Here is a 27,990-nt window from a genome sequence, read left to right as displayed (position 1 = left end):
GAGAATTCTTAAATCTTTATTTAGCCAATTCTCTCAGACCCCAGGCCCTGATGACTGTCACCCCCACCCCTTCCCCCACAGGAGGCATTCGACTGAGGCCACAAAATATTACATACATTCGCACACATCATCAAAAATACCCAAGGGAAAGACCCTGGCTTTGACTGGTAAACAAGGCACAGAGCTGGGCCAGTGCCCACACTCACACAGACCCTGGCACAGGGACATCCTCCTTGGAGGAGGCAGAGGCACTGTTGTTGCACCATGAGCCAGCACTCCCTGACCCCAGGGTGTGTGAGGAGTCAGAGGGTGCTGTAGAGGGAACCCTAGACTTTCTTGATGCCTGTCTTACCTTGAACACCCACCCTTGGTTCTGATAGGGCTGTCCTGAGACCCCATCCAAGACCCGAAACACACAACCTTTCACCATAGGTGAGGGCCCTCATCCCTGCAAACATGACCCTATTCTGTTTGTAGGGTCTCCAAGATTCTCATATCTGAGACACAAATTAAGGAGACTTCTGTCTCCTCTACCCCTGCTGCAAGCCTGGAGCAGCTTCCCAGGGCAACCCTGGCCCACCATGACCCAGTACACAAAGGGCAGAAGGATGCAGAGCCATGCTCTGCTACACCCACTGGTGGACACAGGGGGCCAGCTCCTTCGCTGTTCTCTGGGCTCATTCCCCTAGCGAGAGGGCCTCCATGCACACTCATTCCTCGGGCCACGTGGCCCTTTGCACACTCACACGGCACGCCCTTGGCGCTGCCTACTCTCCTCCTTCCACCCAGGTGTACGAGAGGTCACCCCAGGGGGCAGGCATGCAGGGCTTCCTGGATCTTCTGGCGGCAATACGAGTACTTCTGCAGGATCTGGCGGAGATGTTCCTCTTCCTCCCGCTGCAGGATGCGTAGGAAGTTGTGTAGCTCAGGCATGCTGAAAGCATCCCACTGTAGGGGGAGAAGGGAGACACAGGCTACAGCAGGCCACTGCCAAACCAGCAGGCTCTCCCCAAAGAACACCAGTGCATCACGATCACACAACTAGGATGGGGCTTTCTAATGTCAGGTTCTTGCCTGAATGGTCTGTGTTAGGATTCCCAACAACAATCCATATAGAAGATGGGCCCCACAAAGTAGGGCAATCACCTCGTGGACAGGCAACCAAACCAAACATTCCCTAGTTACTTGTGAACAGGTCATGCCCACTCTGAGTTTGATCTCACTCTGCAGATGCATGACCTTGGAGCTGTAAAGCTTCCAGGTAAAAGGTTCTAATGCCTGAACAGGGTGCCTGCATGTTGTCCTGTGCCCATCTGTGTGGCTTTGACCTGGCCTGAGATCAGAATGCCATCACATGGACTCCTGCATCTCCTGAGGACTTTCCACAATAGGAAAGAGCAGTGCACCAAGACAGTTCTTCCTGGCTTCTTGGGACAAGCCCTAGACCTTGGCATGAGTTTCCTGGAAGCCTTCGCTTCAGCTACAAGGCTCATGTACTCCTGGAGAGGCTTTGTAGGGCTTGTCTGCAGCCCTATTCCTCCTTCAAGCCTGCAACCCACCAGTCCTGCCCAGTCACAACCAAGAAACTAAGGAGGGCTGTTACTCACGTTCACCTCCCCAGAGTCATTCTCCTTCAGGACAAAGCTTAGGGCCTTCTCACTGGGCCCTGCAAGGAGCCGTAGCCGTAGAGGCTGCTCATCATCTGACAGCTTCCGGAGGTACACTGAGAGCCAGGCAGGGGGAAGGGAGTGTTTGATTAGAGGCAGGCCCAGCCCCCTCAGCTCCTGTGTGCACAGGCACATGCATATATACCCTCATACATGGTGGGGTGGGGTGGGAAGCCCACCTTGGCCATGGCGCTCAGCCCGCTCAAAAAGTGCAAACTTGCGGGGATCATCCACCACCAAGAACTTGCGCAGAAGGGCCTCGATGACCTCCCGTGCCCGTGTGCGTGACAACACATGCAGGTGCTTGACAGCATCCTTGGGCAGGTAGAAGGAAGTGCGGCGTTTCACAGCTGTACCCCGCCCTGGGCCCCGCCGGGCATCCTGCAAGGAGGGTGGCTTCTTGCTGGCGGGAACTGAGACAGGGCGCACCAGCTTCAGTTGAACCTTGATGAAGCCTGTGTAGGAGCCATCCTTGTTCTAAAGAGGAGAAACCAAACCATGACAAGATGCCAGATGAGATGGAACAGATATGGGCACTACTAGTCCACTTGGGGCTAGGCTGGGTGTGAATAAATCACTGCTTGGGTATACCCAAGAATACCTCAGCTGTGACCCTTTGGGCATCAGGCACACAGTTGGGTTCCTGTCTCTCTCCAAAAGAGGCTGTCAACTCACCAGGCTCATGAACAAGTTGCTGTTGATCTGGCCATTGTACTCCTTGATCTTCTGCTCAATCTCAGCCTGAGAAAGGTCAGGTGTCTCCCACTCCACGGGCTCATCCTGAAAGATGGGCAAGCATGGACATAGGATCCTTATGAAACCCATTCCTCTGCAATGCATGTCAAGGGCAAGGAGGTAAGCCCTGGGTGGACCACTCTGAAAAGTGGACTGCGGGCAGCCTTTGGAAACTGACAGCAAAGTTTGAGGCCTGATGAGAAGAACCCATCACTGCCCCTGGTTCTGCATGCTATGGGTGGAGACAGCCAAGGCAGAATCATTTGGCTTCTCTCTGCCAACTGCCTGGATCCTCCTCAGCACTGGATGAGGCCCTAAGGATACCTTAAAACCAAGACAACTGAAAGCACGAGGCTAGGAGCCAGGAAAAGATCGGGGACTCTGAAAAGGAACAGCTTGATCCCAGCACCCTAGTTGGATGGGGTCAGGGTGTACCCTGGAGAAGGCAGTCCACTTTGCCACTCTGCCCTGGCCATGACCCACTGCAGGGTGAGAGGTATGGGGAATGGTACACACCAGGAGCCCAGCCACCAGTGGGCAGGAAGAGAAGGGCAACGTCTACAACCTTATCCTCCTTGGTGGGGGACTTGGGCCAGCCCTGCATGTCTCAGACATAGTGAGGAAACCACTATGACATGCCATTTGATCTTGACCCAATCTGCACAAAAGGCAGCTTCAGGCCAGGCTCCAATCTGCCAGAAGTTGGCATGGGCAGCCTCCTGGTAAAGCCTGTCCCACAACCGCCAAACAGGGAGGCTTATGTACCTCCTCTCTGCTGTCTAGAGGTTTAGCCCAAAGTTGTTAGCTTTACCACTCAGCCCTTCCTCTGTTCCTCCAGGGACTGGATTCTTGTCTGAAGGGTGGAGTATGCATCAGCCTTGATGCATACTTGCATCAGCCTTACCTCCTGTTGACGTCAGATAGGCCCTAGTAGGAATGAGAGTGTCATAGACACAGCTGAGATCATCAATGACCAATGCTTTGTCCCGGGGAGTTCCCATCAGCAGGTCTCCTGCAGAATAAGCTTAACCTTGTGCTCAGCTCTGAGCCCAGGACAGCCAAGCTTCTTCCTGACTACTGCCTTGGAGCCGCCTAAGCTTAAACCATCTCATGGGGACAACAGGAAGGACAGATGAGGGGGTAGGGTAGGGTAGAGTCCACAGCCTTTTAGCAGTATGCTCTTTACCTAGAACCTGCTGCTGCTCAGTGGCCAGCAAGTACATGGCACTGAGGACTGAGGCTGGGGGAGGGGTGGGAACTGAAGCCTATTTGCTTCCCCAAGTTTCCAAAAGTCTCCTAGATGGAAAAGAGCATTGAGAAGTGAAAACTCTAGTGACTTCCCTGGTGGTCCAGTGGTTAAGACCCCACGCTCCCAATGCAGGAGGCCCGAGTTCCATCCCTGGTCAGGGAACTAGATCCTGCATGCCGCAACTAAAAGATCCTGCATGCTGCAACAGAGATCCTGCATGCCACAACGAAGACCCGGAGCAACCAAATAAATAAACAAATAAATATTGAAAACAGAACAAAACAAAACAAAACAACTCTAGCATAAATCTTGCTGGAGACAGTGGGAAACCCTGTAGGACTAGTAAGAACAAATGGTCTGGACCCTGGAAAATGAGGGATCTGGGAGGTAAAATGAGGGCTGGAGTTTGGGAATAAAGGGTGGATGTGTTTGTTCAAGCCCAAGGAGAGGGCTTGAGACAGGAAGAAGTACCCCAGTGGGAAGGAGTGTCAGGATGGAAGGGGTGCTAGGGGCAGGAGGAAAGCTGAGCAGACTAGTGCCAGGGCCAAAAGGAAGAGAATTCTACTAGCAAAACAGGGTGATCAAAGAGATGGCACTAACTCATTCCTCTTCCTTGTGATGGCTCTGAGCTCTAGCCTGGGTCCTTCTTCTTCCCTTCCTGGGTTATCCAGGAGCCCTGAGCTGGGATGCAGTGACCTCAGTTCCAGCCCCTTCCCTTCTCCAGGTGAACCTCCCTCAGTATCTTTATTCATAAAACAAGGGACTTGGACTGGAGGTACTCCACTGTCCTCCCAGGATTCTAGAGGAGGAAGAGTATCTTTTTCCATTTTCCGAAGCTGACTGCTGGAGGAGGATTCCAACAGCTGTCCCAGAGGGATACCATGGAATTTCCCTTCTGCGGCACTATAGCCACCCACCCTCTACTCTGCCACTGTTCATAGTGACTGATGGTTTTATTTTACGTACAACTTGGGACTCCCCAGCCTCCTTTTCAATTGGTTAGTGTCTTGTGGTTTTCTCACCTTTCCACAATGGAAGATGGCTCAGGGCTGACTGATACACGGACAGTTCCAGGGATCCACACTCAAACCTTGCACCCAAACTCTGGGCTCAGCTTTCCAGGTATAGAATTTTCCCCTTAAGAGTTATCCACAACTCCCTTTTCTTGGCTCATGTAAGGAATTCTGCCCCACTGCTCCCAGGTATACTGAACTTTACTTCGTGGTCCCCATCTCTCTTTCCTGATGACCTAGCCAGGGTGCTCTTCTGAGGTGTACCATCTCCGGAACAGTTATCTGAGCCTGGTGGTCACACTCATGCCACACATCACAGAGGTCAATGATAATGGGGACACCTGGGAGACTTCAAGAGGCACAGCTGCTCCAGCACTGCAACTTATGGTCCTGGATTAGTAACCCCTATCTCTCTTGGCCCCTCTCAGGGCATTTTACAATCTAGCCTTCCCCACCTCTTGTGGATAAAGTGCTCCTGGATGCTTACAGTCCAGAACAAGGCTTCCTTCCCATCCATTCCCAGATCCCCTTTCTCCAGGTCCGCTCTAACTTTACTATATATGCTGCCCAAGCGAGCACTCCTGGTCCACTGCAGAGGAGGGGAGGCTCAGAATCTTCCACAGTCCAGTAGCTGGTGACAGGCCAGAACCGTCAAGAGATGGGGACCAAGCTGGCTCCATCAAGGAGCGCAAACGGAGGGGCCCAGACCTTCCCTTGCCTCTCTCCTAAACACACTTCTCAATTCCCGGCGAGGACTCCTCCCCCTCCACTTCCTCTTGGTCCCCCAGAGAGGGGGTGGGAGCGCCCGCACGCGGAAATAGAGGTGTTAGTCTAGACTGCGCAGTCAGCCTTAGTAATCAGTGGATAATGCCTGTCCCTGGTCCACCCCATGCCACTTAGCTGCTTCCCCTGGTTCAACCGGTCTGTGACAGAAACAGAAAGGCCTCAGCACTCAGCACCGACGCGCTGGAAGCCCAACACACGGTTCCGAGGGCTGGCCCACGCTCACGGCAGGGCGGGGCTGCCCACAAACTCTCGACCAGGCAACTTACCGGGGAGGAGCGGGGTCCCAGCGACCACCCCCAGCCCGCTTCCTGCAACCCCCGGCCCCCACCTGATCCCGGCGCGGCCTGCGCGCCAGCGAGGTACGCGCTGTGAAGTACTGCTCAAGCTCTGAGTCCGAGTCCTCCTGGCTGCAGTAACCACTGCTTGTCGTGCTACTCCAGGTCATCTCGAAAGAGGGAGTCCCCGCGTCCGCCTCGCCCATCGCCGCGCCCGCCCGTCCCCGTGCGCCCGTAGCCTCCCACCACCGCCCCAGGCGTGTGTGCGCATGCGCCGGAACCAGTATCCGCGCCGCAACCGTTAACACTGAAACGTAGACAGCAGGGATCTAACTCTCATCTCGTTGGAGGACGAATGTCGAAGGGCGGGGCCACACGCGCCTCGCCTCCAGGAATGACCTCATCGCCCGGGCAGCTCAGCTCAGCTCCGCCTCTCAGGCCCAACCTCCCACAGGGAACTAGTCGAAACGTGTGCGCATGTGCACCAGCGTGGCCGCAAGACCGGATGCGGCTGTGGGAAGGTGCGGAAATTGTGCTTGCTCGGAGCCTCGGTGGCTCCCGGCGGTAAGGGCCGAGTCAGCACCACCGGCACCCCTTCGAGCCCGCGCGCAGAATTAGCTACTCTCTGCCGCCGGGAAGTCGGCTATCAGAACGTTCATTGCGCGTAGCCCCAGGCGGCCCTAGGGAACGCCTGCAGTGTGGCCCGCTCGTCTGCGCATACCTGCCTTGCCTGTAAGCTCCCCGGTCCCGCGCTCACCACATTCGTGTCCCGCTCCAGCGCCGGTTCCCAGCCCAGGTCCCGGGGTCCGCAGCAGTCTAGGCAGACGAGCGCTCGGCAACGGTAGTGGCAGGTGAACTTGCAATCTGCAGAGAGGGCTGGCCGTGAGGCGGAGGAACCCCAGCACCAGCTCGGAGAAGCGTGCCGAGGGCAGAAGCGAAGCCCCGGGGTGAAGGCCGTTGCTCGCGGTGTTCTGCATGATCGGCCTTTTCTCAGGCCCCGTTACCGCCCACTGCTACGCAGATCTTAGTGTTGGTCCCCCGGCGTCTGGAAACTGGCGGGAAGGCCTCAGGCGGTTAGGGATCCAGGCCTGCTCAACAGTTGCATTTCTAGAGCCTAGGGCAGAACTTCCCCCTTCCTCATTATCAGCGTCCCTCCCTCCGCCCATTTACTTGAAGGGAAAAAATTAAAAACTTTTAACCCAGTGCCCCTCCTCTAGTTGTCATTTGCTTCTACTCCCCTCACACCAAAAACTTACCAACACTGATCTACAAACACTCTTAATTCCTCGCCTTCACCCTCTACCCATTCCGGTCAGGCTTGCCCCTCCCTCCAGGAAACTCCTGCGCACCGCCGAATCCGGCCGTCCCGTCTCCGTCTTCACCTCCTCAGCATCGTCTGATGCTTGCTCCCCGGGGCCCTCAGTACCCCGGTTTTCCTCTCACCTCCCTGCAGCTCCTGCTCAGCTCCTTTAGTTCTGTTTCAACTTCTAGATCTAATGGTGGAGTATCCGAGGCTCAGTTCTGGTCACTTCCCTTCTCTGTGTACGCTGACCTACCCCAGATCCAAGGCTTCCATCACTGACCTCCCCACTGAGATCAAATCCTATGTGTCACTATCTTCATTTGGATGTCTAATAAACATTTCAACCCAACATGCCCAAAATTTAACTCACCCTCCTACCCCTTTTAATTCTTCACTTTTCTTCACCCTTACCCTTGCTGGTGTTCCTCAGCTTAGCAAAAGTCGCTATCATTCTCCCAGTTGAGGCAAAACAAAACCAAACCACCCCAACTCATCCTTGATTCCGCCCTTGTTCCTGCCTCTGACACACACCCAAATTGTCCTGTTTTTCATTTCCATGGCCACTTTATTTCTCCTTGGGAACACTGCTGTATCCAAGCCCTTGTTCATGCTTTGAATTGTCACAACTCCCGTGCTTCTCCTAGCTGAATAAAGGACAAAGTCCTATACTAGATGAGAGGGTCTCCAGGCACACACAGGGCTTGGGACACCTTCCCTAAGTTCCTAAATGGGCCAGAGCAGTGATTCTCAACCCAGGCTGCACATTAGAAGGATGTTTTTAAAAATTGCTGGTACACTCCCAGTGATTGAGTCAGCAGGTCTGTGGTAGGGTCCAAGCATTGGAGGGCTGTAAAAGCATTCCAAGTGATTCTAGCTGGTATATAGCCAGTGGGAGAGCAACCTCTGGTTGCTGGTGATTCCTGGGAGGGCAGAAGCACCAGCTAGTGTGTGGCTGTGTTTCATGTTTTAGCATCTGGTTGACTGAACTTGCAATAGGTATTTGCTAAATACTCAAAACTCCTGCTTGCAGGGGGCCCACCCAAGGTTCTGACTTTTTCCAGGCCTTCTCCCATAGGTGAGTAAATTCCCTTCACGGCAAGGATTCTGCAGCGGGACTTGGTGAGTGAATCTTTGGGAAGGGGCGGGTGTGGGAATACGAACTCAGAGACTGGTAGGCACAATGCCTTTCTCAAGAAGGGCCAAGGCACCCTTTAAACTTGAAAGCAGCACCTTGTTATTCACAGGCAACAGCCCCTGCCTATGTCCCAGACACAGGTGGAGCTTGGCAACGTTATAAACTATCGGCCCGCACTCTCTTATGCTATGGGGTAAAGGTAACGGACCTGGTCCGTGGGAACCGAACCCGCCGACCCCCTCCGTTCCAACGGCCCGCAGCGAAGGTGCTGCCCCTTGGCCACCCGTTTGTCTCCCGCCAGCGCACAGGGCCGCTACTCACGTGCGCACTGCAGGCCCTTGCGCACGACGCCCCAGATGAAGTCGCCACAGAGGTCGCACCATGTGTGCGTAGTGGGTCCCGCGGGCTGGAAGCGGTGGCCGCGGCCTGGGACCAGCTGCCTTGCGGCGTTGCGCGCTGTACCCGGCGCGATGCGCAGCGCGTTGGCACGCTCGAGCCGGGTGCGGCCCGGGGCGGCGCACCGCGCGGGTGCCAGGTCCCGCAGCTCAATGAGCTCAGGCTCAGCGGACATGGCCCTGTCGGGCCGGGGGTCCCGCCGGCTCTGGGCTCAAGCAAGCGCGGGGCGGGCGGGGCCGCGGGGCGGGCCCCGATGCGGTGCCGCCCCCGGGATTCAGGCAGAGCGGCGGGAGAGCGGAGGAGAGCGGCGCAGTGGAAACCTGGGCGCCCGAGCTGTGTCGGCCCGCAGGCGGAGTGGGGCAGCGGGCGCGGCGAAGGGCTGCTCTCGCGGAGTCCCCGCCCTCTGTTTCCTATCCTCCCTTCATCTAGCGAGCAACTCCCCTCCCCCTAATAACCACGACGACTCAAAGGGCCACGCGGAAACAGGCGTGTTTCTGGAAGCTAGCTTTACTGTACTGGAGGAAGAGGGTCCCCACATCCGACCCTCGCCCCCGGCCCAGGCCTCCTGCCCCAGCTTGCTGAGGCTGCACCCACCCTAAGCCTACCCGCCGGATGGAGCAGGAAGTGGCGAGCGCTTTGCTGGGGGAGATGGGTCAGCAGTTCTTCCCGCCTGCTATCCTCATCACCTGGTAGGCTGGGGCGCTTGCAGAGGCCAGACTGAGATCCAGAGGTTCAGGGGCATGGGGTTGTATGGCATGGGTGGTCGGCCCTCAGCAGCTGCAGCCTTCACTTGGCTCTGTCACCCTGGGCTGCCGGGACACAAGCCTTTCCATGCTTCTCCCAGTGCTTGACTTGGCACTCCCTGCAGGCAAATGGGCCGGTGAGGATGCCATGCTATGAGAGGTATGGCAGTGGGACTCAGGGGTCCAAGGTCCTAGGATACCCTCACCTGCAGCAGTACCACTCATTCTGGCATCGTGAGCAGCGCTTGGAGGCCTCTGCATTGCAGTAGGCACAACGGGGCTGCTCTGGAGCCACTGCCTCTAACACGTCCAGTCTGTAGGTCTCCGCCCACCTGGGAAAAGGGTAAGGAGGACTTGGCTGGACCTGGTGGGTGGGTGGACTGGGTGGACGGGAGCAGCCCTGCCCACATCCATGTCTTCTGCCTCCTTTCTACCCTTTCTGCCAATTCAGCAGGCCTCACCTTCGTGCCTGCAGCCTCAGTTCCTGCTCCGAGGGGCTGAATACATGCCGCAGCTGATGCTTGGCAATAGCCTGCCACTTGCCTCTGTTCTCTCGCTCTATCCGCTCCCAGATTTCTGGGATCTGGGGAGGGGAAGTGGAGAGTGGCAGGGAGGAGCTGGTAAAGTGGGCAGTGGTCCTGAACAACTAACTTCCTAGTGCCTACCTGTTCCAACACCAGGTCCTTCTTAGGGGGCTGGGCTTCGGTCAGGGCCAGGTGGTCCAGGAAACCCTGCAGGTCTGTCAAGTTGGGCAGCTGGTCGAGCAGTGTGTCTGTGAGGAAGGCCCGAAGCTGCAAGGGTGTCCAGGGGAGGCCAGTGTGAAGCGGTGCCGGTCAGAGGGTCGAGGAACAAAGAGGGCCTGAGCTGGGCTGAGCTGAGGGTACCAGTGGGACCCATGTCCTACTAGCTGCTGTGTCACCTGAGGCCCAAGGTGTGGAGAGAGGGCTGGGGCTGAGGTGAGTGGGCAAAAATAAACATCAAGGGAGGCATGGGGCAGTGCTGGGGCAGTGGTGACTGGTGTGGGAGGAGTTCCCTACCTTGAGTAGCTGTCCTTTGGCAAAGCTGGTAAGGCAGTAGCGGGCCCGGGCCTCAGGGCTAAGCAGCAGATTGTACAGGGCGATCCACACCTGCCCATCCAACTTGCTCAGCTTTTGCTGCTCTGAGGGGGACACTGTCTGCCAACGGCCTCTCTCAAATTGCTGCCGCTTGCCTGGGGAGAGGAACCGGCATACTGTGTGCAGGCGTTGCATGCTCTGTGAGTGAGCCAGCTGTGTGGGCTAGGGGACTGACCACTGTCTGGGCACAGGATGTGTCCATGCTGGGGCGCTGCTCACTTCAGAGCAGGGTGCGTCCTCAGTGGTGGACACACAGGCCCTGCCTGCTGCAGACTCCAGGTCTAGGCCCACTTTGGGTGAGGTATCTTGGTATTCTCTGTGGGCAAGGGGGCAAAGTTTTCTGCCTGTGTGCAAGCTGCCCACCCCATCAATCCTGGAGGATGTCCTGGAAGCAGTGAACTGGGGCTTAGGCAGGTGGAAGAGGATCTTACCACCTTCCTGCCGGCTCCAGGGACTGTGCTCCAGCAGTTCCACCAGGAGACAGGGCAGATTGTGGGTGCTGAGCATGCGGCTCAAGGTGCTCAGGGAAAGGCTAGGGATGGGGATGGAGAGGTGAGCTGAGGCTACAGGCCCAGGCTCCCAGCCCTTCACTGCAGGCCCCAGGCTTAGCAGGACAGCCCACCTGTCCACACAGTCTGTGATGTAGCGCAGCACTGAGAGGGCCTTCAGTGCGATCTCAAATTCCATCAGCTCTGCCTGCTTCTGCAGCTCCTGGGGTGGGGCACATGGTGTTCAAGCTAGGGGAGCCTGGGTCTAGCCCTTGCCAACCCCTGGGAACCTCAGCCCACCTGCATGGGGTTGCCATACTGGGACTCCTCCTCCTCAGGGGGGCCACCATGGCCACTCTGGGCGACCAACAGAGTCAGTTTGCGGTGGCAGTAGTCCACCAGGTCCAAGATGGTGTCCTCTGCTGACTCACACACCTCCTGAGGGGCAGGTGGAGGGGAAACATTCTGCCTCTGATGCCCTTCCCAAACAGACACAACCCCCCTTGCTGCCAGACCCTGGCCTAGGCTAGCCAGTGGGCAGGGCTGGCGCCTCACCTTGTGGAAGAATACTGTCTCCAGGAGGTTGATGATGGAGGCCTCATGGTGTAACTGTCAGATAAAGACAGGGCCCTGGGCTGCTGAGAGAGGGATAGGGGCTACCAGGTACTCTCTCTAGTCCAGGGCGCTCTGAAGGGGTGGGAGGGGGTATGAACCAATGGCCCAGCTCACCACCATGTAAATGGGAAAAGTGTTCTGGGGCTTGAAGTCTTCCAGCCTGCACAGCACAGGGAACACCTTCTGCTTCCACATCTCCACTGCAATCAGCTCCTCCACCAGCGTCGGGATCTTTGAAGGGGAGGGGAAAGGACAGGGATGAGGTGGGCCTACCTTAGCCTGGCAACCCTCCCATCTCTGGCTCAGCCCAGCCCAGCCCAGCCCTCCTCAAACTCCCCTGGGCCCCAGACTCTTCTTTGCCCCATGAATTCCTTCCTGATCTCTCTCCTGCACCTTAGACCTTCATTTCCAGCTACCCCCGACATCTCTGTGGGGGCATTCCCCAGGCTTCCTATTACTGGCCCCTGCCTTGTCCCCAGGCTGCCATGCTCCCCCTGCACCTGAGCCCTTGTCACGTCCTCCCCCGTTCAAATGTACCTCTCAGGCCAGCCCTCCTGCTCATGCCCTCTCTCGTCCTGGTCCCTGTTCTCTGGCCTTCCGAGGCTTTTGTGTGCCTTAGCCTCACTCTTATTCAGGGCCCTTCACGGTGCCCTATTCCTACCTCACACCCCAGTAGGGGGCTCCACCTTTTCCTTGCAGAGGAATATTTCTGTCAAGTGATATTTCAGGTCATCTACTGGTGCCACCTCCTGGCTCACATTCCAGTTAAGCCAATCCCTGGTTTCTAACTCCCTCTCTCTCATGTTGGGAAGGTTGCCTTCTTCTATGCCAAAGTCCCTCCCCACTTCAGTGGGTGCCCCCCTCTAGCCCGACAGTCTATTCAGGAATGCCTTTAGAACTTGGGTCCTCCCCCTACAGCCTAGGCTGTTCTAGGATCCAGGATTTTCTCCCTAATCAACTCACATCCTGCACCCCATCTGGCATGCCAGGGTCCTGTCCCATAGGGCTGCAAAATCAAATGTGTAACACACTTTTCCTTTTCCTTTGGGGAGGATGGGGTGCCAGCCAGAGGGAAGTGCAGGCATGCAGGGTGTTCCTGAGGTGTAGAGTGGTGGGATGGGGGGTGGTGAGAAGACAGCAACCCTACCTGTGACTCCAGCGTACCTTCCCATGGGTGACCAGCAGCTCCTGGATGGGCTCGCCCTGGCTGGCCGTGGCATCAAGGATAGCCTGCATGTTCAGCTTCTCGAGGTTCTCATGCTGCTGGTTCCACCTGCCCAGGCAGGGTGTGTGTGCATGTGGGTGCACATGTGTGCAGTAGGAGTGGGTGTGGGGGCTGGGTCCTACTGAAGCCTAACCGGGGTCTAAGGTGGCTCAGGATCATATAACCCTGTCTTGGAGAGCTTTACCTCCCCACCGAGGGGCCCCTCCACGCTGGGCAACCCCTCCCCCCAATATCAGGCCCACACTCCTCCACTCAAGGACTCTGACTCCATGACTCCACCTGACCCCCGATCCAGCTGCCTCACCCTCCGGAGCCCATCTCGCGCAGCTGGAAACAGCGCAGTCCCCGCACTAGCACGTCAGCCTCCCCGGGCAGCAGCAACTCCAGGTCGCCCATGTCGGCGCAAGGTGGGGTTCGGCTGACCGCGAGCAGCGGCCTGCGCTGAGATGGAGATGCTGACACGCTTGGGGACCACGGTCTCCCGCGGGGCCGAAGTCTGGGACCCTACAGTTGTAGAACGGTTGCGGCGCGTGAGTCCTCGCCGCCATGGAAACGGTTAGCTCAACGCCTGCGCACTGCGGCCTGGGTCCCGCCCCTGCTGGCGGCCAGCGCTGGGTCCTGTCACGCCAGCGTCTGCCTGCTTGCCAGGCTGCGGGTAGCAACCCTCCTTAGACTCCTGGAGCTTTCTCCCTCACAACCGGCTGCGGCTCACGGGTCTCCCTGAGTTACAGACTCTTGCACCTAACTTCCTCCTCGGATGGACGTCAAGTCGGCCCGCCCCCCACCAGCTCTCCCTGTAGCTGCTCCCTCTCCGCCCACACGGATGCTCCTCTCCGTGGCCTCCTCGCTCCAGTATTCCTCGCACGCAGCTCCACCTTGTTGGCTCTACACCCGAAATACTGTGCAATGCTCACAACTACTCTCCATCCTAGGCCAGGCTGCCATCACCTCTCAAGAGGTAACTGCTGTGGTCTTTTTACTGGACCCATTTCCACCCTTGACCTTCCTGCGTAGCCAGGAGTCTTTTTTCTTTTTTTGGCCGCGCCGCGTGGGATTGAACCTCGACCAGGGATTGAACCTCGGCCCTCGGCAGTGAGAGCCCTAAGTCCTAACCATTGGACCGCCAGGGAATTCCCACCAGGAGTCTTTTTTTTTTTTTTTTTTTTTGTGGTACGCGGGCCTCTCACTGTTGTGGCCTTTCCCATTGCGGAGCACAGGCTCCGGACGCGCAGGCTCAGCGGCCATGGCTCACGGGCCCAGCCACTCCACGGCATGTGGGATCTTCCCGGACCGGGGCATGAACCCGTGACCCCTGCATCGGCAGGCGGATTCTCAACCACTGCGCCACCAGGGAAGCTCCCACCAGGAGTCTTTTAAAGGTGTACATGAGACATTACTTCCTCACATGAGTGTGAATCTGGCTGCCTCTGGCCCTCAAAATACTATGTCCAAAGCAGCTTACCAGCAACTCTGCAGAATCAGGCTCTTGCCCCCCCTCCTACCTCGGGACTTCATTTCTTCCCCCTCTCCCCCTTGTCTTCTACAATATGTTCCAGCCCCATGGGCTTCCCTTGGCTTTCTCAGACATCCTAAAGTGGCTTTTGCGCCTGTTACCTCTGCCTGGAATATTCTTCCTCCTTCAGAGTTCAATTTAAGTCAGTTCAGCTAGGCCTTCCTTGAGAATCTGATGCAGAGCAGCCTCAGCTCCCATCCCAACTCACTTTTCATCTCAGCTTCCCCATTGATTCTTTCTCGCTGTTTATTTGTTTATAATTAGCAGGCACTTTTACATGCCCATTGTTGGTTGGTTCTGTCCACGAGATGGTGCTTCAGGGCGTCGGACCATGGCTATTTCTTTCATTGTGAATTCTCTCTGGTGGCTGACTCAGAGGCAGTATTCAATAAAGGTAGGTTGAAATGGATGAATTTATTTATAGAAATGAGGGTTAACCTTGAGACAGTATAGACTAGTTTGTAGGTCTCGTCCTCATGCACCAGGCAGGGCTTAGGAGGAGAGAATAGCCATAGCTGTGTGCCTGGTCCAGCCCCCACCAGCCTCACTTCCAGCAGATGATGATGTTGGGGTCGTTTTCCAGCCGTTCATCCAGCTCTTGGTAGCTCATGCCTGGGTGGTGTGGTGGAGGTGAGGTCAGAAGCCTTGGCTTGGCCACCCTGCCCTGACCCCACCTCAGTGGTCCTGCCTGCCTCTACCTGTCTTACAGCAGATCTCATCGTAACTGTGGCAGCCTGTGTAAAGCCTGGCAGGGTGGCTCCGCTCCTCCCGAGACACCCGCACGGGATACTTCTGTAGTCGCCGGATGAGGTTCTTCATAAGTCCGAACTGGATCAGCTTCCTGGAGTGAGGGTCGAGGAAGAAAGGGGTGATGCTCTGGCCAGGCCTCCTTCTAGCCAGGCCAGTCTCCCCTCCAGTTTTGTTTCAGTGACCAGACTGGCCTTCAAACCCATCACCTCCAGGAAGCCTTCCTGGAGTAGCAGTGCCACATGTTTCTGCTCACTAGGAATCTCCTGCTTTCTCTCTGACCCAGGGCTCGGGAGAGACACAGAGAGTGTACCTGCCCTCAGGCAAACCTTCCATACCCCAGGTGATCCCCCTCTGACCGTTCATCAACATGCTGCAGCTGTTGGGGGTGGCGGCCAATGAGATCTCTCACAGTAGTGCCAGGGCTCAGGCTGCAGTACAGCTGGAACACATCTCGGAGACTGGCCCTCTTGTGCCCTGTAGGCATCAGGGGTCAGCTCTCCAGGTGGCCCTACCCTCCCTGAGATGGCCTCCCCCAGAGCCTGCCAATACCTTGCTTGGTCACGTAGGATAGACACGCCTCCTGCAGGGACTTGTCATCTACCAGATCCTGGACCTTGGGCGTTGGGCAGTACACATTGGAGTACTGGAGGGTAGCAGGAGGCACAGGGGCCTGAGTGAGGGGCTTGGAAGTCTGACACAGCCCCAATTGGGCTCAGCCACATGATCCATTCTCCATTTAATCAGACCCCAGACACACCTACCTGGAGGATGGACACCAGTGTCACAACGCCGTAGTACCTGGGGGAGATAGCTGTGCTCAGCTTCTGAGGGCCATGCCTTCCCAGCTCCCACACTCAGGGCCCCTGGGCTCTTCCTGACTGGCGACTCTGTCCTGAGTGTCACTGTTCCCCACTCACAGCAGGTTCTGGATGGCGATGCGCACCAGGTTGAGCTCCACGTCTGCCTCGGCTGAAATCTTCTGGACGTGGCGGAAACCATCAATGTAGGGCAGGATCTGGGCAGGGAAGAGCAGGGTCAGTAGGGGTGGGATGAGGCCAGGGCTGTGGCCAGCCGCAGGTCATGATAGCCAGGGAGGGCTAGCATACTTGTTGTGTAGTGAGGTCCCACTGTGAGTTGAAGAAATCCTCCTTGTCTTTGGTAAAGACAGGCACATCATACTCCTGGGCCACAGGAGGGTCAGGCCGCTGCTCAATCACCTTCAAGTGGATGGTGTTAGACTCATCTGCAGGGGACCCCACCCATATCCTCAGTGCCATCTCTTCCAAGAGGCCATCAATTACCATCCAGTCCTCCCAGCCACCCTTGAGGCAGGCAGGTGACTCTGGGCAGGGCCATCTGCCCCTTTTATGGAGCAACAGACTGAGATCCATACAGGGGAAGGAACACGCCCAAGGAACAGAGCTAGAGAGCTCTACTGGCCTCCCTCTCTCCAGCCCATCACGCACTGGACCCTGGACATCATCAGCCCAGCTCATGGCTATTTCCTGGCCACCAATTTGTTCATGAGTCTTGTCCTTAACTGGGCTCACCTTCCCCTGCCACTTTCCCATCCCTCCTCGACCCCTCTGCTGTCCTTGCAGAGGCTGGGCCATACCGATGGGCAGAGTGCACCGGCCTGAGGCATTTAGCTCCTCCAGCAAGATGGTCATGATGGGCACCAACTTCTGTTTGCTCTCCTCCGTGGACACGAAGCTGCTCTCTAGCTGGATGGAGCATGGACAGCATGGTGGGCACACCCCAGGACCCTTGGCTGGCATCCTACCCTGGCAGGTTCCCGGGTTTGGAGGGCTTTGGAGACATGCGAACACCTTCCCTAACTGCCTGCCCATCCACCCAAGCCCATCGTGTTGCATACCTCCAGTGTGGTCAGGTAGCCAGCCAGCTTTTTGACGATGGGCTCAAGCGCACAAGTCTTGGCCTGGGCATCACACACGAAGCCTAGGTTGAAGAGCAGGGCATTGCGGCTGTACTTCTTGTGCTCGATGCACACGGGGCAGCCGATCAGTTTCTTTTCCATGGCTGTGCTGGACGAGGGGAACAGATGGGAACAGAGTCAGGCTCCTCTCACCCCCAAGTCTGTCCACTCCTCCTGGAACCCTCCCAACCCCCCACCTAGGGCCTCACACAGTGATGAGCTTATTCTGCAGCTCTGGCTTGGTGATGATGTACACCTGGACGGTGTCAAACAGCTCCCGGGAGATGAAGTCCTCGGGGACCTGTGGAAGGGAGTGACAAGAATCCCCTTAGTGGACCTTATAACTAGGTGGAATACACAGGGTTATCCCCAAGACCTAATCCCTCTTCTCCAGGGTTTCTTCTCTCTCCTATCCACCCAGGCCTACTCTTTTGTGTTTCCAAACACACATTATGTTCTCACCTACCTCCTTTTGCATATGCTGTACCCTCCATTTGGCACACTCCTGCCTCACTAAATTCCTATGCATCCAGGGATACTAGTGGATCACCACTCACACCTCTTGTAGAACCTGGCACCTCCCTTGGGCTCCCACAGCCCGATTTCCCACAATCACTGCCTATGTGAATGTTTGTTTGCCTTGCCACACCGGGAGCCTGGGACCGGGTCTGAATATACTCTTGGTTCACGATTTTCCGCGAATGAAGGGGTGGCGTGCCTGCGTGCAGCACGGGGCACGGGGTTCCACCGCTTCCAGGCAGCTGGCTGAACTCCCCCGAGCGTCCCTCTACCTTGCCTCCCATGCCCCGCGAGCCCGGATGGCACCTGATAGGTGATCTTGGGTCCCAGCGTGGGGTGGAACTCGCTGAAGAATATGCATTCGATGCGGCAGCTACTGCCCATGGCGCTAGTGGGGCCGGGGTCCGTAGCTGGCGCCACTGTCCCTGGGAGAACCTGTCAGAAACAGCCCGGAGGTTTGGTCGGCCTGGTCAAACACGCCTGCGCACTGAACACCCGTGAGGCCATCTGCTCAACAGCGCCTGTGCAGCGCGACTCAGCCGTGTGGCTGCGGGGAACTGTCCCAGGAAGTCCCGGATGGGTAGGCGTCGCACCCGGAAGTTAAGAGGCTCCGCGACGGAGCGGCAGGGCGCGCGGCAGAGCCCCGAGTAACCCACTTTCTCGGGAGGGAACCACCTCGTCAGGTCGGCGGTGCGGGTGAGGCAGGCGAATCCCTAGCGTGTAGGGGAAGCATGCCAGCGGCAAGTGGGGAGGCTGTGCGCAAAGGGACTCAGGCCGTAATTTCGACGCACCTGGGAACTACAATTCCCGTAGCGCTTCACGCCCTTCCAGCAGGCGCTCCCGCCCGGCGACGGCGTGGTGCACGCTGGGACTTGTAGTCTATTACACGGCCTTGCCCATCTTACCTGGAAGGTGGGCCAGTGATCAGTGCCAAGTCAGATGCGGGTACACGCTGACAGGCCACCAGTCCTCGACTATTCCTGGTGCCTGCCTTAGTACTGTCCCTTCCTACCTTTTTGGAAGAGAGTGGCATTCCTGCCCCGCAACCCTTGCTCCAATGAAAGGAGTGGACAGCGGGCACCAAAGACCCTTGCTTACTCTGCTATGCTTTCAGGCTACAGCCGGCCTGGTTGACCATGGCCCTTTCTGTGGAGACCGAGTCGTACATATACCGAGCTCTGCGCACTGCATCTGGGGCTGCTGCCCACATTGTGGCCCTGGGCTTCACCATCTTTGTGGCTGTACTTGCCAGGCCTGGCTCCAGTAAGTAGAATTCATAGTTGACTTTTGGGAAGTAAAGTGTCACTTTTCCTGGGGAGCAGGGGCAATAGTAAGCCTTGGGTCTGACTCCTGGGAAAGGCCTGGTTGGCTGAGGGACATGCTATGCTGGAGGAATAAGTGGGGTGGAATAGATGAGAGTTGGGGCTCTGCCAGCTTGGCCAGGTCCCATAGAGTATCTGGCTTCTCTTGTCTTGGTGCTCTACTTAAGGAGTGGCAAAGCATGGCTTCTTATCCAGGGAGGGTCCAGGAAGAGATGATAGGTATGGGGTCAGTTTGTTGCAGCAGGAGGCGGCTTGCATTTTGGCAGCACCTCCTTGGGCGATGAGCTACTCATACTCCTCAGCCTGTGGGGATTGGCATGGCTGTGTTCTTCTTGCTTCAGCTTCATGAGGCTTCCTCTTCTCATTCCAGGTCTCTTCTCCTGGCACCCCATGCTTATGTCTCTGGCTGTAAGTAGTGGGCCTGGACAGCTCTTAGTGATGGGAGGAAGCATAGCTATGGGTGGTGGTCTTAGCGCCCTCTAAATGTTAATGAACACTTAATATCTGTTTGGGGTAATGGGATGTGGGGTTGGATGAATTGTATACTCCAACTCCTGCCTATAGTCTATATCCCATGCTTGAACTAGAGTATTCGAGATGCAGGGCAAATGGGTTTGTCTAAGCACAAAATGAGGCTTCGTCCACTTCCAGGCAGGAGGCTTAGAATATGCATTTGGGTGTACCTGTGTTCCTTTTCACCTTAATTTATAGTGATGCACCTAATTTTCCTGAAACAGTGCACCCACATGGCCAACTCTTGCCAAGAAATTGTATCCAGTCCTGTGTCAGAAAAACAAAGCTTGTGAATCATTTATAACTGCCACATCTCAAACCTTGTGTTTGTTTGCTGGGTAGCACAGCAGAGATGACATTTCAGAATAGCACCTAGAAGCAGTGTGGAGAGGTACCTTCTGCTGGTTACTCGGAGCAGATGTTCTGTCCCAGATGGAGTTCTCCACTTTTGTGCCACCAAACAGATACCCTTTAGTGGGGAGAGAATGAAGCGCAATCTGCCCACACTAGCTGGCAGCTTAGGTTATATCTAAAGCTTTCTTCCCTTCTGCTGGGCAGCACTCTCATTTAGTGTCCCATCCCTGTCTCCCCAGTTCTCTTTCCTGATGACCGAGGCACTGCTGGTGTTCTCTCCTGAGAGTTCGCTGCTGCGCTCCCTCTCGCGGAAGGGCCGAGCACGCTGCCACTGGGTTCTGCAGCTGCTGGCCCTGCTGTGTGCACTGCTGGGCCTGGGCCTCGTCATCCTTCACAAGGAACAGCTTGGCAAAGCCCACCTGGCTACGTGGCATGGGCGGGCAGGGCTGCTAGCTGTGCTGTGGGCAGGGCTGCAGTGCTCAGGTGGGGTGGGGCTGCTCTATCCCAAATTGCTGCCTCGATGGCCCCTGGCCAAGCTCAAGCTGTACCATGCCACTTCTGGGTTGGTGGGCTACCTTCTGGGTAGTTCCAGCCTTTTGTTGGGCATGTGCTCACTCTGGTTCACTGCCACAGTCACCGGTGGGGTCTGGTACCTGGCTGTGCTATGCCCTGTTGTTACCAGCTTGGTCATTATGAACCAGGTGAGCAACGCCTACCTGTACCGCAAGAGGATCCAGCCGTGAGCTCTTCCCAGAACTAGAGGAAGCCTGGATTTGCCCCTCAGTGTGGTAGCCAGGGCTGAGACCTCCTGGACTGTCTCAGCTGACTTGGTCACGGGACACCTCGGGCACTGGTGCGGTCACGGGTAGCCGGAGTCCTTTGTGTGACATTATTACTTGCTCCTCATGCTGGAGTACCTACCCTTTCCTTCTTTCTCTGCCATCCCAGAGCAGTTTATGGATCATGTGTCTGGATGAAGTTGGGTTGTAAGACTGCCCCCTGCCCACAGCAACTCAACTTGTGCTGGTATGTCCAGAAATTAGATAAGAGAAAAAAGTAAAATAAAATTTTTAAAAAGACTGAAGGGACTTTCCTGGTGCTCTGGTGGTTAACACTCCACACTTCCAATGCAGGGGGCGTGGGTTTGATCCCATGTGCCGTGAGGTGCGGCCAAAAAAATAAAAAATAAAAAAAAAATAAAGACTGAAAAGAATGGATGGGAGGAGCAGCCCAAAGTTGGGAATAGTTCTTGCTAATGCCATCAGCATGAAGAAATGGGCAGCTGGGCAAGATGTGGACCCATCCCTGGCTGCTCACTGAGGGGCTAAAGCTCTCTTGGCACACTAGACCCCTGGATCTGGCTGCTAAGCACCCCATGCCACCCAGGGCCCCAGCAGGCCCGAGGGCTGTAGCTGTGAATGGTGCGGCTGTGTGTATTTCAGTCTCCCAGCTGCTCACTATGTTGGAGTTTCTAGACTATGGTGGTCAAATCTGGGCAATGACAGGATGGGAGCTGAGGATGGGCTGCCTGCCTAGGTGTCAAGCCCTGAGCACTCTGTCTTGGAGGTGAGCCATGGATAAGAACAACCCCTTATGATAGAGAGGTGCTTAATTATCAGGTCCTCCAGGCAGGGCCTCCTTAACCAGGTAGTGCCGGGAGGCAGAAAGTAAGTAAGAGCCTGAGGTGACAGCTCTGGGAAGACTGCTTGACAGTGGGCATCTGGTGGTGAGGCAAGGGGGAGTGTGATGGGGGGAAGGGGATGAGGACAATGGGCTTTTTATCCAGCTGGAATAGCCTTGGTGACCGAGCCCTTGAACCTAGAGTTAAGTCCCTGTCTAACTCTGCAGTTGAGCATGATAAGGGGGCTGCACAAGGTGGTCTAACAGAGCCCAGGAGTCATACCTCAAAGAACTGCTTTATTGATACTGCGAGGCTGGGCTTGGCTGCCCACTCAAGTGGTCCTGTAGAAAATACCTGGGAGCTGTGACTGTTCTGGCCCAGAAGCAGCTAAGGCCACAGCAGAGGGAATCAGAAATCTTGACATGAATGTAGTCTCTTTGCGGGCGGGCAGGGATGTACAGCCCTGCACTGGCTCCTGCACTGGCTGGACCCCCAGAATGTTTTTGGCAAATCCTGCCTTGGCTCAGGGCTCTCGGCAACCAGTATCAGGTGTGAGGGTTGGCCTAGAAGCCATGGCACCAGTGCTCCTGCAGCCACTTGCTTGAGGCTACCTGCTGAGGTGCAGTCTTACCTCAGATGGCCTGGGCTGGCTGTGCTTCAGAGGCCCCATGCCTGGCATAGTGGTTGTCTGGAGTTGGAACCAGGTAGCAAGAATCCTGGGTAGTGTTGGCGAGAAATAGCAGAAGGCTGTGGCAACCCCCAGCAGGCCTTCTTCCCTCTCCTCAGAGCAGTCAGTGCCCTGGAGTAGCTGAGAGTGTATCAAGGGGGGCTTGGGAGAAGAGGTGCTACACTCAAGGTGGTCTAGAGTTACAGCTTCGGGGGAGCTGCCTCAAAGGTGATCAGGCTGGATTCTGGGACAGGCCCCTTCCCTGGGAGCGTGGCGGCCTTGTCTGACGGCAGGGGGCTATCCACCTTGGCCCCAGCCTCCTCTTCATCGTCTTCCATGCTGGGCCAGACGGACTGGTCCTCCACTCGCTTCAACCGCTCGTTGAGGGCCTTCAGAGCCAGTTGCCTGGGGCCAGGGGAAAGATGACAGGTCACTTGGGATCTGAACTTGGCTCATGCCCTGCACTCTTTCCCCCAGGAAACTGACATGCCTTACTGCTCACACTCCTCTCTCAGAACCCTATGGGTTCTCTTTCCCCATACAGGGCCCAGGGCTCCACAGGGATTGGATTAGGGCACACTTTGACATCAGAATGAGGACCCAAAGGCTGTAGGGCCTTCCTTCCATAGCTGGGGCACCTCCAGGCTGAGAAGGCCAGCTGGGTGCCTGCCAGCCTGCCCACAGGCCAGCTCCAGGAATGGTTCTGAGGATGGTGCCTAAGGTTGGGCAAAGTTGGTGTCCCTGGACATGTGAGTTTCTGCTGGGCACTGGCATCACATTCAAGGAATTACTTCTCTCCCTCTCCTCGTTAGGAGTATTTTGAGCCTCCTGGCAAGGGTCTGTGGGGAAGTTTGGAACTCAAGCACCTGCCTTGGCTCTCAGCCTGGGAAGCAGGGCCAACCTGGGTCAGCTCACCCCTCCTAACTGACTCCAATATTCTCCTTCCGAAAAGAATCTCGAAACCCACCAGGACCTGTGTTAGAGCAGGAACACACAGCGTCCTAGCAGGAGGAGAGCAAGGAGAAACAATCCATGTGGGTAGGGTACAGCCCAGAGCCTACTGGTTCCACTGGGCAGACCCCTGGAGACCCCGCTCTGAGGGGAGGTGGGAAAGTTCGCTAGAATAAAGTATATACGTGCACTTGGGACCCTGCCCACCAGGAGGTGGGATGCCCATGCTGCCAGGTAACACTTCTACTAGTGGTCACTGTGGACCTCTGATGCCTCCAACTCTGTGCCACCAGCATGGGGGACCTGTATAGCCTTCCATGTTCCAGCAGAAAACCAAAATCTCCACCATGCCAGGGAACATGACAAGAGGGACAACAAGAACACAGGCACAGAAAGCCCCAGCACACTTCCACCCTGTTCTCCAGCCTGGCACCATGGCAAGTTGGCAGAAAGGATGCTGCTACCCAGGCGCCCATTCTGGAGACTGCCTTGTCAATTCTGTTTAAAGCCTGCCAAGGTAGAGAGATGGTGGCATGCTAATCACTCCCTCACAAGGGTCAAAGATAGGAACTCCTGCCTCCCACTATCACTAGCTCTTTGGGTCAGGGAATGGCATGCAGCAAGATGTCAAACTGGCTGGTGGAGTAACCCCCATCCCCAAGCAAGGTAACAACCACAAGACTATGCCAAGAACCCACTTCCTGACACCCTCCCCCACCCCAATCTGCCTCCACCTGTCCATTTTCTTGGGGCTGCACAGAGGTTTTTCTAATGTTCAGCCAACCCTAACAATCCAAGATTTCTCACTGGGGGAGGGGCCACCACTGTGGCCTGGGATCACCTGAACAGCTCTGAGGACAGCTCAGTTTCTACCATGCCCAGCCCTCCTGACCGCATCTCCTCCACTGGATAAGGTTAATAGAGACCTCGGTCTTTAGGATTCATCAGCCACAGAGACACAAACTGTAGAGCCCACAATTAAGCTCTGCAGAATGCCGTGTGTACTTTTCAACACCTGCCACCTTGGACCATGGTAGTCTGTGGTCTTCCCCAGCTGGGAACTCCTTCAAGAAAGGGGTATGGCCCACACTCCACAGCCCCAGTGGAGAGTAAGCACAGGGACAAGTCCAGCTGAATTCATAAAGCTGCCTGCTAAGAACTCATTTCACAAGTGAGCAAAATCAGAAGGCTTTGACAGGTGCAGAAAGTATGAACAAAGCCTGCTCTAAATTTCACTACTCAAGTAACTGCATCAAAAAAAACCCACTCAAGAATAACGTTGAGGGGGCTTCTGGTGGCGCAGTGGTTACGAATCCGCCTGCCAACGTAGGGGACACGGGTTTGAGCCCTGGCTAGGGAGGATCCCACATGCTGTGGAGCAACTAAGCCCGTGTGCCACAACTACTGAAGGCTACGCGCCCTAGAGCCCATGAGCCACAACTACTGAAGCCTATGCACCTAGAGCCTGTGCTCTGCAACAAGAGAAGCCACCGCAATGAGAAGCCCGCGCACTGCAATGAAGAGTAGCCCCCGCTCGCCGCAGCTAGAGAAAGCCCGCATGAAGCAATGAAGGCCCGACGCAGCCAAAAATAATAAATAAAATTAAAAAAAAAAAAAAAAGAATAATGTTGGAAACAGAGCAGTGACCATTCCGGTAAGTCCACAGACCTGGGAGAGAAAGAGATGGATTGAAAAAGATCTGTCCTGCCCTGGCCAAGGTGCATTCAGTGAATAATTCAGTTGGGATTCCTGATGGTGCAGATGGCTTGGTTTACAGATAATGAAAAGGTTGTCTCCACTTCCTGGTGTGGTCAGCAGGCTCCCTCGGTGGGTCATGTGGCTGTCCCCTGGGTTTGGTGACACATGCCTGCCAGAGTAGGCGGGGTGGTGGTGGGGGTGAGGGGGTGTGTCTAAGTCTAGTTATACCCCAGGCTTCCCTCTCAATAAATAAGCAGCAGAGAAGCACAACATCTGAATTAAGGCTCAGGAAGAGGGTGTAGTCCAGTGTTTGGAAACTAGGGTGGCCCAGACCATCTCTTAAGGATCCCATGTCTCCTTCTCTGTCCCTCTCTCACAGGGGAAGAAGGACCAGCACGTTGTTTCTGGCTCCCACGGGACCAGTGTCTAGGATTTGGAGATTCTGAGACAAGGCCAGGGTTACGTGTACCTGGCTCTCTCCATTTGCCCCTCACACAGCTCGAAAGTAAGCAGGGCATTTCTTGAAACTTAAGCGGCCTGAGTGGTGAGAAAGGCCACTTTTACTCTCTAATTTTGGAAAGCACCTCCTGCAGCCCAAGCACTTAAATGCTGACCTCCAGGCCACAAGCTGGCTTTTCTCTCTTTCTGAATCCGCCCCAACATCTGACTGTAGGCTGCCAACCTACGTACAGCAAGCACCTCAACAGATGGAATGTGACTTGATTAATAATACTCTCCTAGCTCGACAAGGTTTTGTAAGATTCCACAGTACCTTCTCCGCTCTGCGTCTTGAGGGTCTGTGCCTGGGAGGCTGATGGTGATGGAGGATGGGGCACCCACATCATAGCGCTTCACTGTCTTCTGGCATATCTTTACCTTCACCAGGAGGCCATGCACCAAGTTCGCCAACAGCCCCACCACAGGCTGCAGGATCTCAGGGAAGAAGGTGGCAAAGGCAAAGTGGTCGGCCATGTCACCTCGGCCTCGGCTATGGCGCTGGTAGAAGCGAAGATACACCCAACTGGAGATCAGCCCAAAGCCATAGGAGGCCAGTGCTGGGCTCTGGAGCAGTGTGGCCAGCCGCAGCAGCAGCAGCAGCCCCAAGAGCAGCATGGGCACCACACTGACACGCACCTGGGGCACTCGCAGGACCACACAGTCCCCCATGGTTTGCTTGAGTGCCACCAGGACACCACCTAGGAAGCCCAGGGCGCCGTGGATGCGGACAGTGAAAAGGTACACCAAGTTGAAGGAAGCCATGTAGGTGAGGAGGTAGGCGAAGGCCCCCAGTAGCCCCACAGACACGTTCACCACTGAGAAGAATATGAGCAGCTCCAAGGCCCCCCAGAGGGGCTCCAGCAAACGTCCAGCCACCACCACTGTGGCCAGGCTGATGGCCACATCCCACACATGCTGTTCCACCAGCCCATGGGTGGCCAGGGTCCAGATCCAGAAGTTGGGTGGAAAGAGGTAGCCTGGGGTGACCGCCAGGCAGCCCGTGTCCACGGCGAAGGACAGCAGGTAGAGGAATAGTACCGCAGCGCACAGAGCCTTCACCACCACGCTGGCGCTGGACAGGATGGCCCCCAAGTGTTGGCGGGCGCCCGGTAGGGCGCGCTGCATCTTCCTAGCGGGCGTCGGCCTTAGGAAAGGGTTTAGTGGGCTAGGGGCCTCCCCGGGGCCTCGTCCCAGTCCGGCCCCGCCGGGAGGCCCGGGTCCGACCTAGTCACTGGCCTATGGCCCCGGTGAAAGCTCCACTTCCGGTCGGGTCGACTCCGGTCCCAAAGGGCAGAGCCGGGCCTGGTCGCGGGGCCGGGGCCTAGGCCCCTCTCCGGGGATCTGAGGGAAGGCCCTGGGCAGCTTAGGCACGCCTGCCTGCCTGCTCTGTGTGGCCACCGAGCCGACCGGACTGGCGGTGATCTCAGGGCTCGATCTTCTCCATCCACTCTGGGGCCCTACGGTCGACGCGGGACTGGAGGCTGGTTCTGGGCCGGAGACAAGTCTGGTCAGCTCCGCCTCGGCCTCGGCTTCGACCGTACCTCCTCCCTTCTCAGGCGCCGACAAACAGCGGCGCTGCGCCTGCGCGCCCGGGGAGGCAGCAGGATGCCCTCTGAGCGTCGGCCTTGCGGTTCCGCGGCATGCTGGGACATGGAGTCCTCGGCCGGAGCCGGGACCGGCGGATATCAGGGTTCTGGGTAGAACAACAAGTCCCAGGAGGCTGTGCGCCGGAAGAGGAGGTGTGCTTGGGAGTTGTAGTTCGCAGGACCGTTTCCGTCGGTTCTCCAGAGGTGGGGGAGGGTGAACGGGCATCGCTAACCTCAGGAGAGCGGCGGGTACCAGCGGCAGCACAGCTGCAGGCCACGCGCGTGCTGAATTTCCCGGAAGGATTGGCTCAGTGTGTGCCTGTTTATCTGCGTGGGTGTGTCCTAGTGGGCAGGTGTGCAGGTAAGAATGTTGGATGGTCCAGGGGGCGCGAACTCCTGGAACTTCCGCGGTCTGGTGTGGGCCTGACCCAGGTTGGAATTCTTGCTCTGCGTTTTGGCGGCTGTGTGACAATGGCCAAATTCCCGAACTTTGTTGAAACTCAAATTCATGGACAGTAAAATGGAGATGATGACAGGACCTACCGTGAGGATCCAAGGGGACTGGCGTGTATAATGCCAGTCCACCCTGGGTGCTCAGTGAGTGTGTTGCCCAGGCTGCCCTTGTTACAAATGAGGTGGAGCCCATACTCGAACTCGGATTTCCAGCCCCCAAAGGGGTGAGACTGGGCTTCTCTTAGTGACTCTCTTCCTCACCACAGTCAATCGCTGATCCTGATGAAGAGAGGTCTCTGCACAAACTTGGGTCAGGCTGGCCTTGGGCCTCCACCTCACTGCAATGGTGGCTTCAGGTAGGTTGTGTCCTGTGCAAAACTGATTTTTGTTTTTTGTATATTGAGTTACTTTTAAAAATGTGCATATAATTAAAATAAATGTATGACAAAGTACATTCATAAAGTGCAGAATCCCTTCCTTTCCGCCACTGATCTCAATACAACTGCCGACCTGTGCACAGCCTTCCAGATCACAAAAGGTGTTGCTTTCCTTTATCTTTGGGCTCTGGGCTCCTGCTGGATGCCACCCCAGGGTAGGGTTGCCAGATATAGCAAATCAAAATACAGGGCATTCAATTAGAATTTCAGTTAAACAATGAATAATTTTTTCAGTATAAGCATGTCTTCAATTTTTAGCATAGTTATGTCCCATGCAATGTTGGGAACATACTAAAGAATATTCATTATCTGAAATTCCAAATTTGATTGGATGTTCTGTATTTTACCTGGCAGGTCTACCCCAGGACCTCTGGGGCTGTTGCGGAGCATGGGAGCTGCCTCAGGGGTTGCTAGTTAGGCTTTGCTC

At 56.2% G+C, this 27,990-nt stretch overlaps 5 protein-coding genes across 15 annotated transcripts; 1 reads left to right on the top strand and 4 right to left on the bottom strand.

Moving 5' to 3' along the window:
• Window positions 1-2: 2 nt before the first annotated feature.
• RASSF1 (Ras association domain family member 1) lies at window positions 3-8,957 on the bottom strand. 3 transcript variants are annotated; one of them, XM_059076294.2, is made up of 6 exons: window positions 8,485-8,957; window positions 6,483-6,589; window positions 2,343-2,447; window positions 1,847-2,144; window positions 1,608-1,723; window positions 3-948 (listed from the first exon to the last, which is right to left on the bottom strand). In XM_059076294.2, the coding sequence occupies exons 1-6, from the start codon at window positions 8,732-8,734 to the stop codon at window positions 802-804; spliced, it is 1,023 nt and encodes a 340-aa protein (XP_058932277.1). In that variant the 5' UTR covers window positions 8,735-8,957; the 3' UTR covers window positions 3-801. The 3 variants fall into 3 exon arrangements, with proteins under 3 accessions (XP_058932277.1, XP_066900222.1, XP_058932278.1); XM_067044121.1 differs by lacking the exon at window positions 8,485-8,957 and adding an exon at window positions 6,982-7,045; XM_059076295.2 differs by lacking the exons at window positions 6,483-6,589; window positions 8,485-8,957 and adding an exon at window positions 5,779-6,188.
• On the top strand, window positions 6,385-20,736 carry CYB561D2 (cytochrome b561 family member D2). Of its 3 annotated transcripts, XM_067044123.1 has the most exons (5): window positions 6,385-6,457; window positions 8,059-8,103; window positions 18,578-18,726; window positions 19,156-19,193; window positions 19,892-20,736. In XM_067044123.1, exons 3-5 carry the CDS (start codon window positions 18,600-18,602, stop codon window positions 20,393-20,395), a joined length of 669 nt encoding a protein of 222 aa, XP_066900224.1. In that variant the 5' UTR covers window positions 6,385-6,457; window positions 8,059-8,103; window positions 18,578-18,599; the 3' UTR covers window positions 20,396-20,736. The 3 variants fall into 3 exon arrangements, with proteins under 3 accessions (XP_066900224.1, XP_058932038.1, XP_066900223.1); XM_059076055.2 differs by lacking the exons at window positions 6,385-6,457; window positions 8,059-8,103 and adding an exon at window positions 18,005-18,159; XM_067044122.1 differs by lacking the exons at window positions 6,385-6,457; window positions 8,059-8,103 and adding an exon at window positions 18,060-18,146.
• Window positions 9,054-13,322, bottom strand: ZMYND10 (zinc finger MYND-type containing 10). 2 transcript variants are annotated; one of them, XM_059075740.2, is made up of 12 exons: window positions 13,050-13,322; window positions 12,685-12,793; window positions 11,635-11,751; window positions 11,461-11,514; window positions 11,206-11,343; window positions 11,040-11,128; window positions 10,849-10,949; window positions 10,340-10,512; window positions 9,968-10,093; window positions 9,764-9,885; window positions 9,509-9,634; window positions 9,054-9,421 (listed from the first exon to the last, which is right to left on the bottom strand). In XM_059075740.2, the coding sequence occupies exons 1-12, from the start codon at window positions 13,139-13,141 to the stop codon at window positions 9,346-9,348; spliced, it is 1,323 nt and encodes a 440-aa protein (XP_058931723.1). In that variant the 5' UTR covers window positions 13,142-13,322; the 3' UTR covers window positions 9,054-9,345. The 2 variants fall into 2 exon arrangements, with proteins under 2 accessions (XP_058931723.1, XP_066900215.1); XM_067044114.1 differs by having other exon boundaries at window positions 11,206-11,514; window positions 13,050-13,234.
• Window positions 14,654-18,368, bottom strand: NPRL2 (NPR2 like, GATOR1 complex subunit). 6 transcript variants are annotated; one of them, XM_067044115.1, is made up of 11 exons: window positions 17,770-18,368; window positions 17,154-17,245; window positions 16,885-17,053; window positions 16,559-16,732; window positions 16,115-16,225; window positions 15,926-16,023; window positions 15,770-15,806; window positions 15,558-15,651; window positions 15,335-15,482; window positions 14,957-15,099; window positions 14,654-14,870 (listed from the first exon to the last, which is right to left on the bottom strand). In XM_067044115.1, exons 1-11 carry the CDS (start codon window positions 17,845-17,847, stop codon window positions 14,803-14,805), a joined length of 1,212 nt encoding a protein of 403 aa, XP_066900216.1. In that variant the 5' UTR covers window positions 17,848-18,368; the 3' UTR covers window positions 14,654-14,802. The 6 variants fall into 6 exon arrangements, with proteins under 6 accessions (XP_066900216.1, XP_066900218.1, XP_066900219.1 ...); XM_067044117.1 differs by having other exon boundaries at window positions 15,365-15,482; XM_067044118.1 differs by having other exon boundaries at window positions 16,115-16,251; window positions 16,624-16,732.
• An 813-nt stretch (window positions 20,737-21,549) lies between the features above and the next one.
• TMEM115 (transmembrane protein 115) lies at window positions 21,550-26,701 on the bottom strand. Its single transcript, XM_059076054.2, has 2 exons — window positions 25,362-26,701; window positions 21,550-22,345 (listed from the first exon to the last, which is right to left on the bottom strand). The coding sequence occupies exons 1-2, from the start codon at window positions 26,210-26,212 to the stop codon at window positions 22,141-22,143; spliced, it is 1,056 nt and encodes a 351-aa protein (XP_058932037.1). The 5' UTR covers window positions 26,213-26,701; the 3' UTR covers window positions 21,550-22,140.
• Between the last annotated feature and the right edge of the window lie 1,289 nt (window positions 26,702-27,990).

This window comes from Kogia breviceps, chromosome 10 (assembly GCF_026419965.1).
Source record: "Kogia breviceps isolate mKogBre1 chromosome 10, mKogBre1 haplotype 1, whole genome shotgun sequence".
NCBI lineage: Eukaryota > Metazoa > Chordata > Mammalia > Artiodactyla > Physeteridae > Kogia > Kogia breviceps.
The sequence above is the reverse complement of the archived record's forward strand: the minus strand, read 5'-3'. Positions and strand labels throughout refer to the sequence as shown.

Bases quoted from the DNA above. Each gene is read 5' to 3' on its own strand.
- RASSF1 (XM_059076294.2), bottom strand. From the start codon at position 8,734: ATGTCCGCTGAGCCTGAGCTCATTGAGCTGCGGGACCTGGCACCCGCG. The intron at 2,145-2,342 runs GTGAGTTGACAG...TCTCCTCTTTAG, and splicing joins GCAACTTGTTCATGAGCCTG to AACAAGGATGGCTCCTACAC. The intron at 1,724-1,846 runs GTGGGCTTCCCA...CCTGGCTCTCAG, and splicing joins GGCTGAGCGCCATGGCCAAG to TGTACCTCCGGAAGCTGTCA.
- ZMYND10 (XM_067044114.1), bottom strand. From the start codon at position 13,141: ATGGGCGACCTGGAGTTGCTGCTGCCCGGGGAGGCTGACGTGCTAGTG. The intron at 10,950-11,039 runs GTGGGCTGTCCT...CCCCATCCCTAG, and splicing joins ATCACAGACTGTGTGGACAG to CCTTTCCCTGAGCACCTTGA. The intron at 9,635-9,763 runs GTGAGGCCTGCT...CCCTTTTCCCAG, and splicing joins CTGAGGCTGCAGGCACGAAG to GTGGGCGGAGACCTACAGAC.
- NPRL2 (XM_067044115.1), bottom strand. From the start codon at position 17,847: ATGGGCAGTAGCTGCCGCATCGAATGCATATTCTTCAGCGAGTTCCAC. The intron at 15,483-15,557 runs GTATTGGCAGGC...TGATGCCTACAG, and splicing joins ATCCTACGTGACCAAGCAAG to GGCACAAGAGGGCCAGTCTC. The intron at 15,100-15,334 runs GTTTGCCTGAGG...CCCTCACTCCAG, and splicing joins GATCACCTGGGGTATGGAAG to GAAGCTGATCCAGTTCGGAC.
- CYB561D2 (XM_067044123.1), top strand. From the start codon at position 18,600: ATGGCCCTTTCTGTGGAGACCGAGTCGTACATATACCGAGCTCTGCGC. The intron at 18,727-19,155 runs GTAAGTAGAATT...TTCTCATTCCAG, and splicing joins ACTTGCCAGGCCTGGCTCCA to GTCTCTTCTCCTGGCACCCC. The intron at 19,194-19,891 runs GTAAGTAGTGGG...CTGTCTCCCCAG, and splicing joins CCATGCTTATGTCTCTGGCT to TTCTCTTTCCTGATGACCGA.
- TMEM115 (XM_059076054.2), bottom strand. From the start codon at position 26,212: ATGCAGCGCGCCCTACCGGGCGCCCGCCAACACTTGGGGGCCATCCTG. The intron at 22,346-25,361 runs GTACTGTGGAAT...CCCTGGCCCCAG, and splicing joins CAAGACGCAGAGCGGAGAAG to GCAACTGGCTCTGAAGGCCC.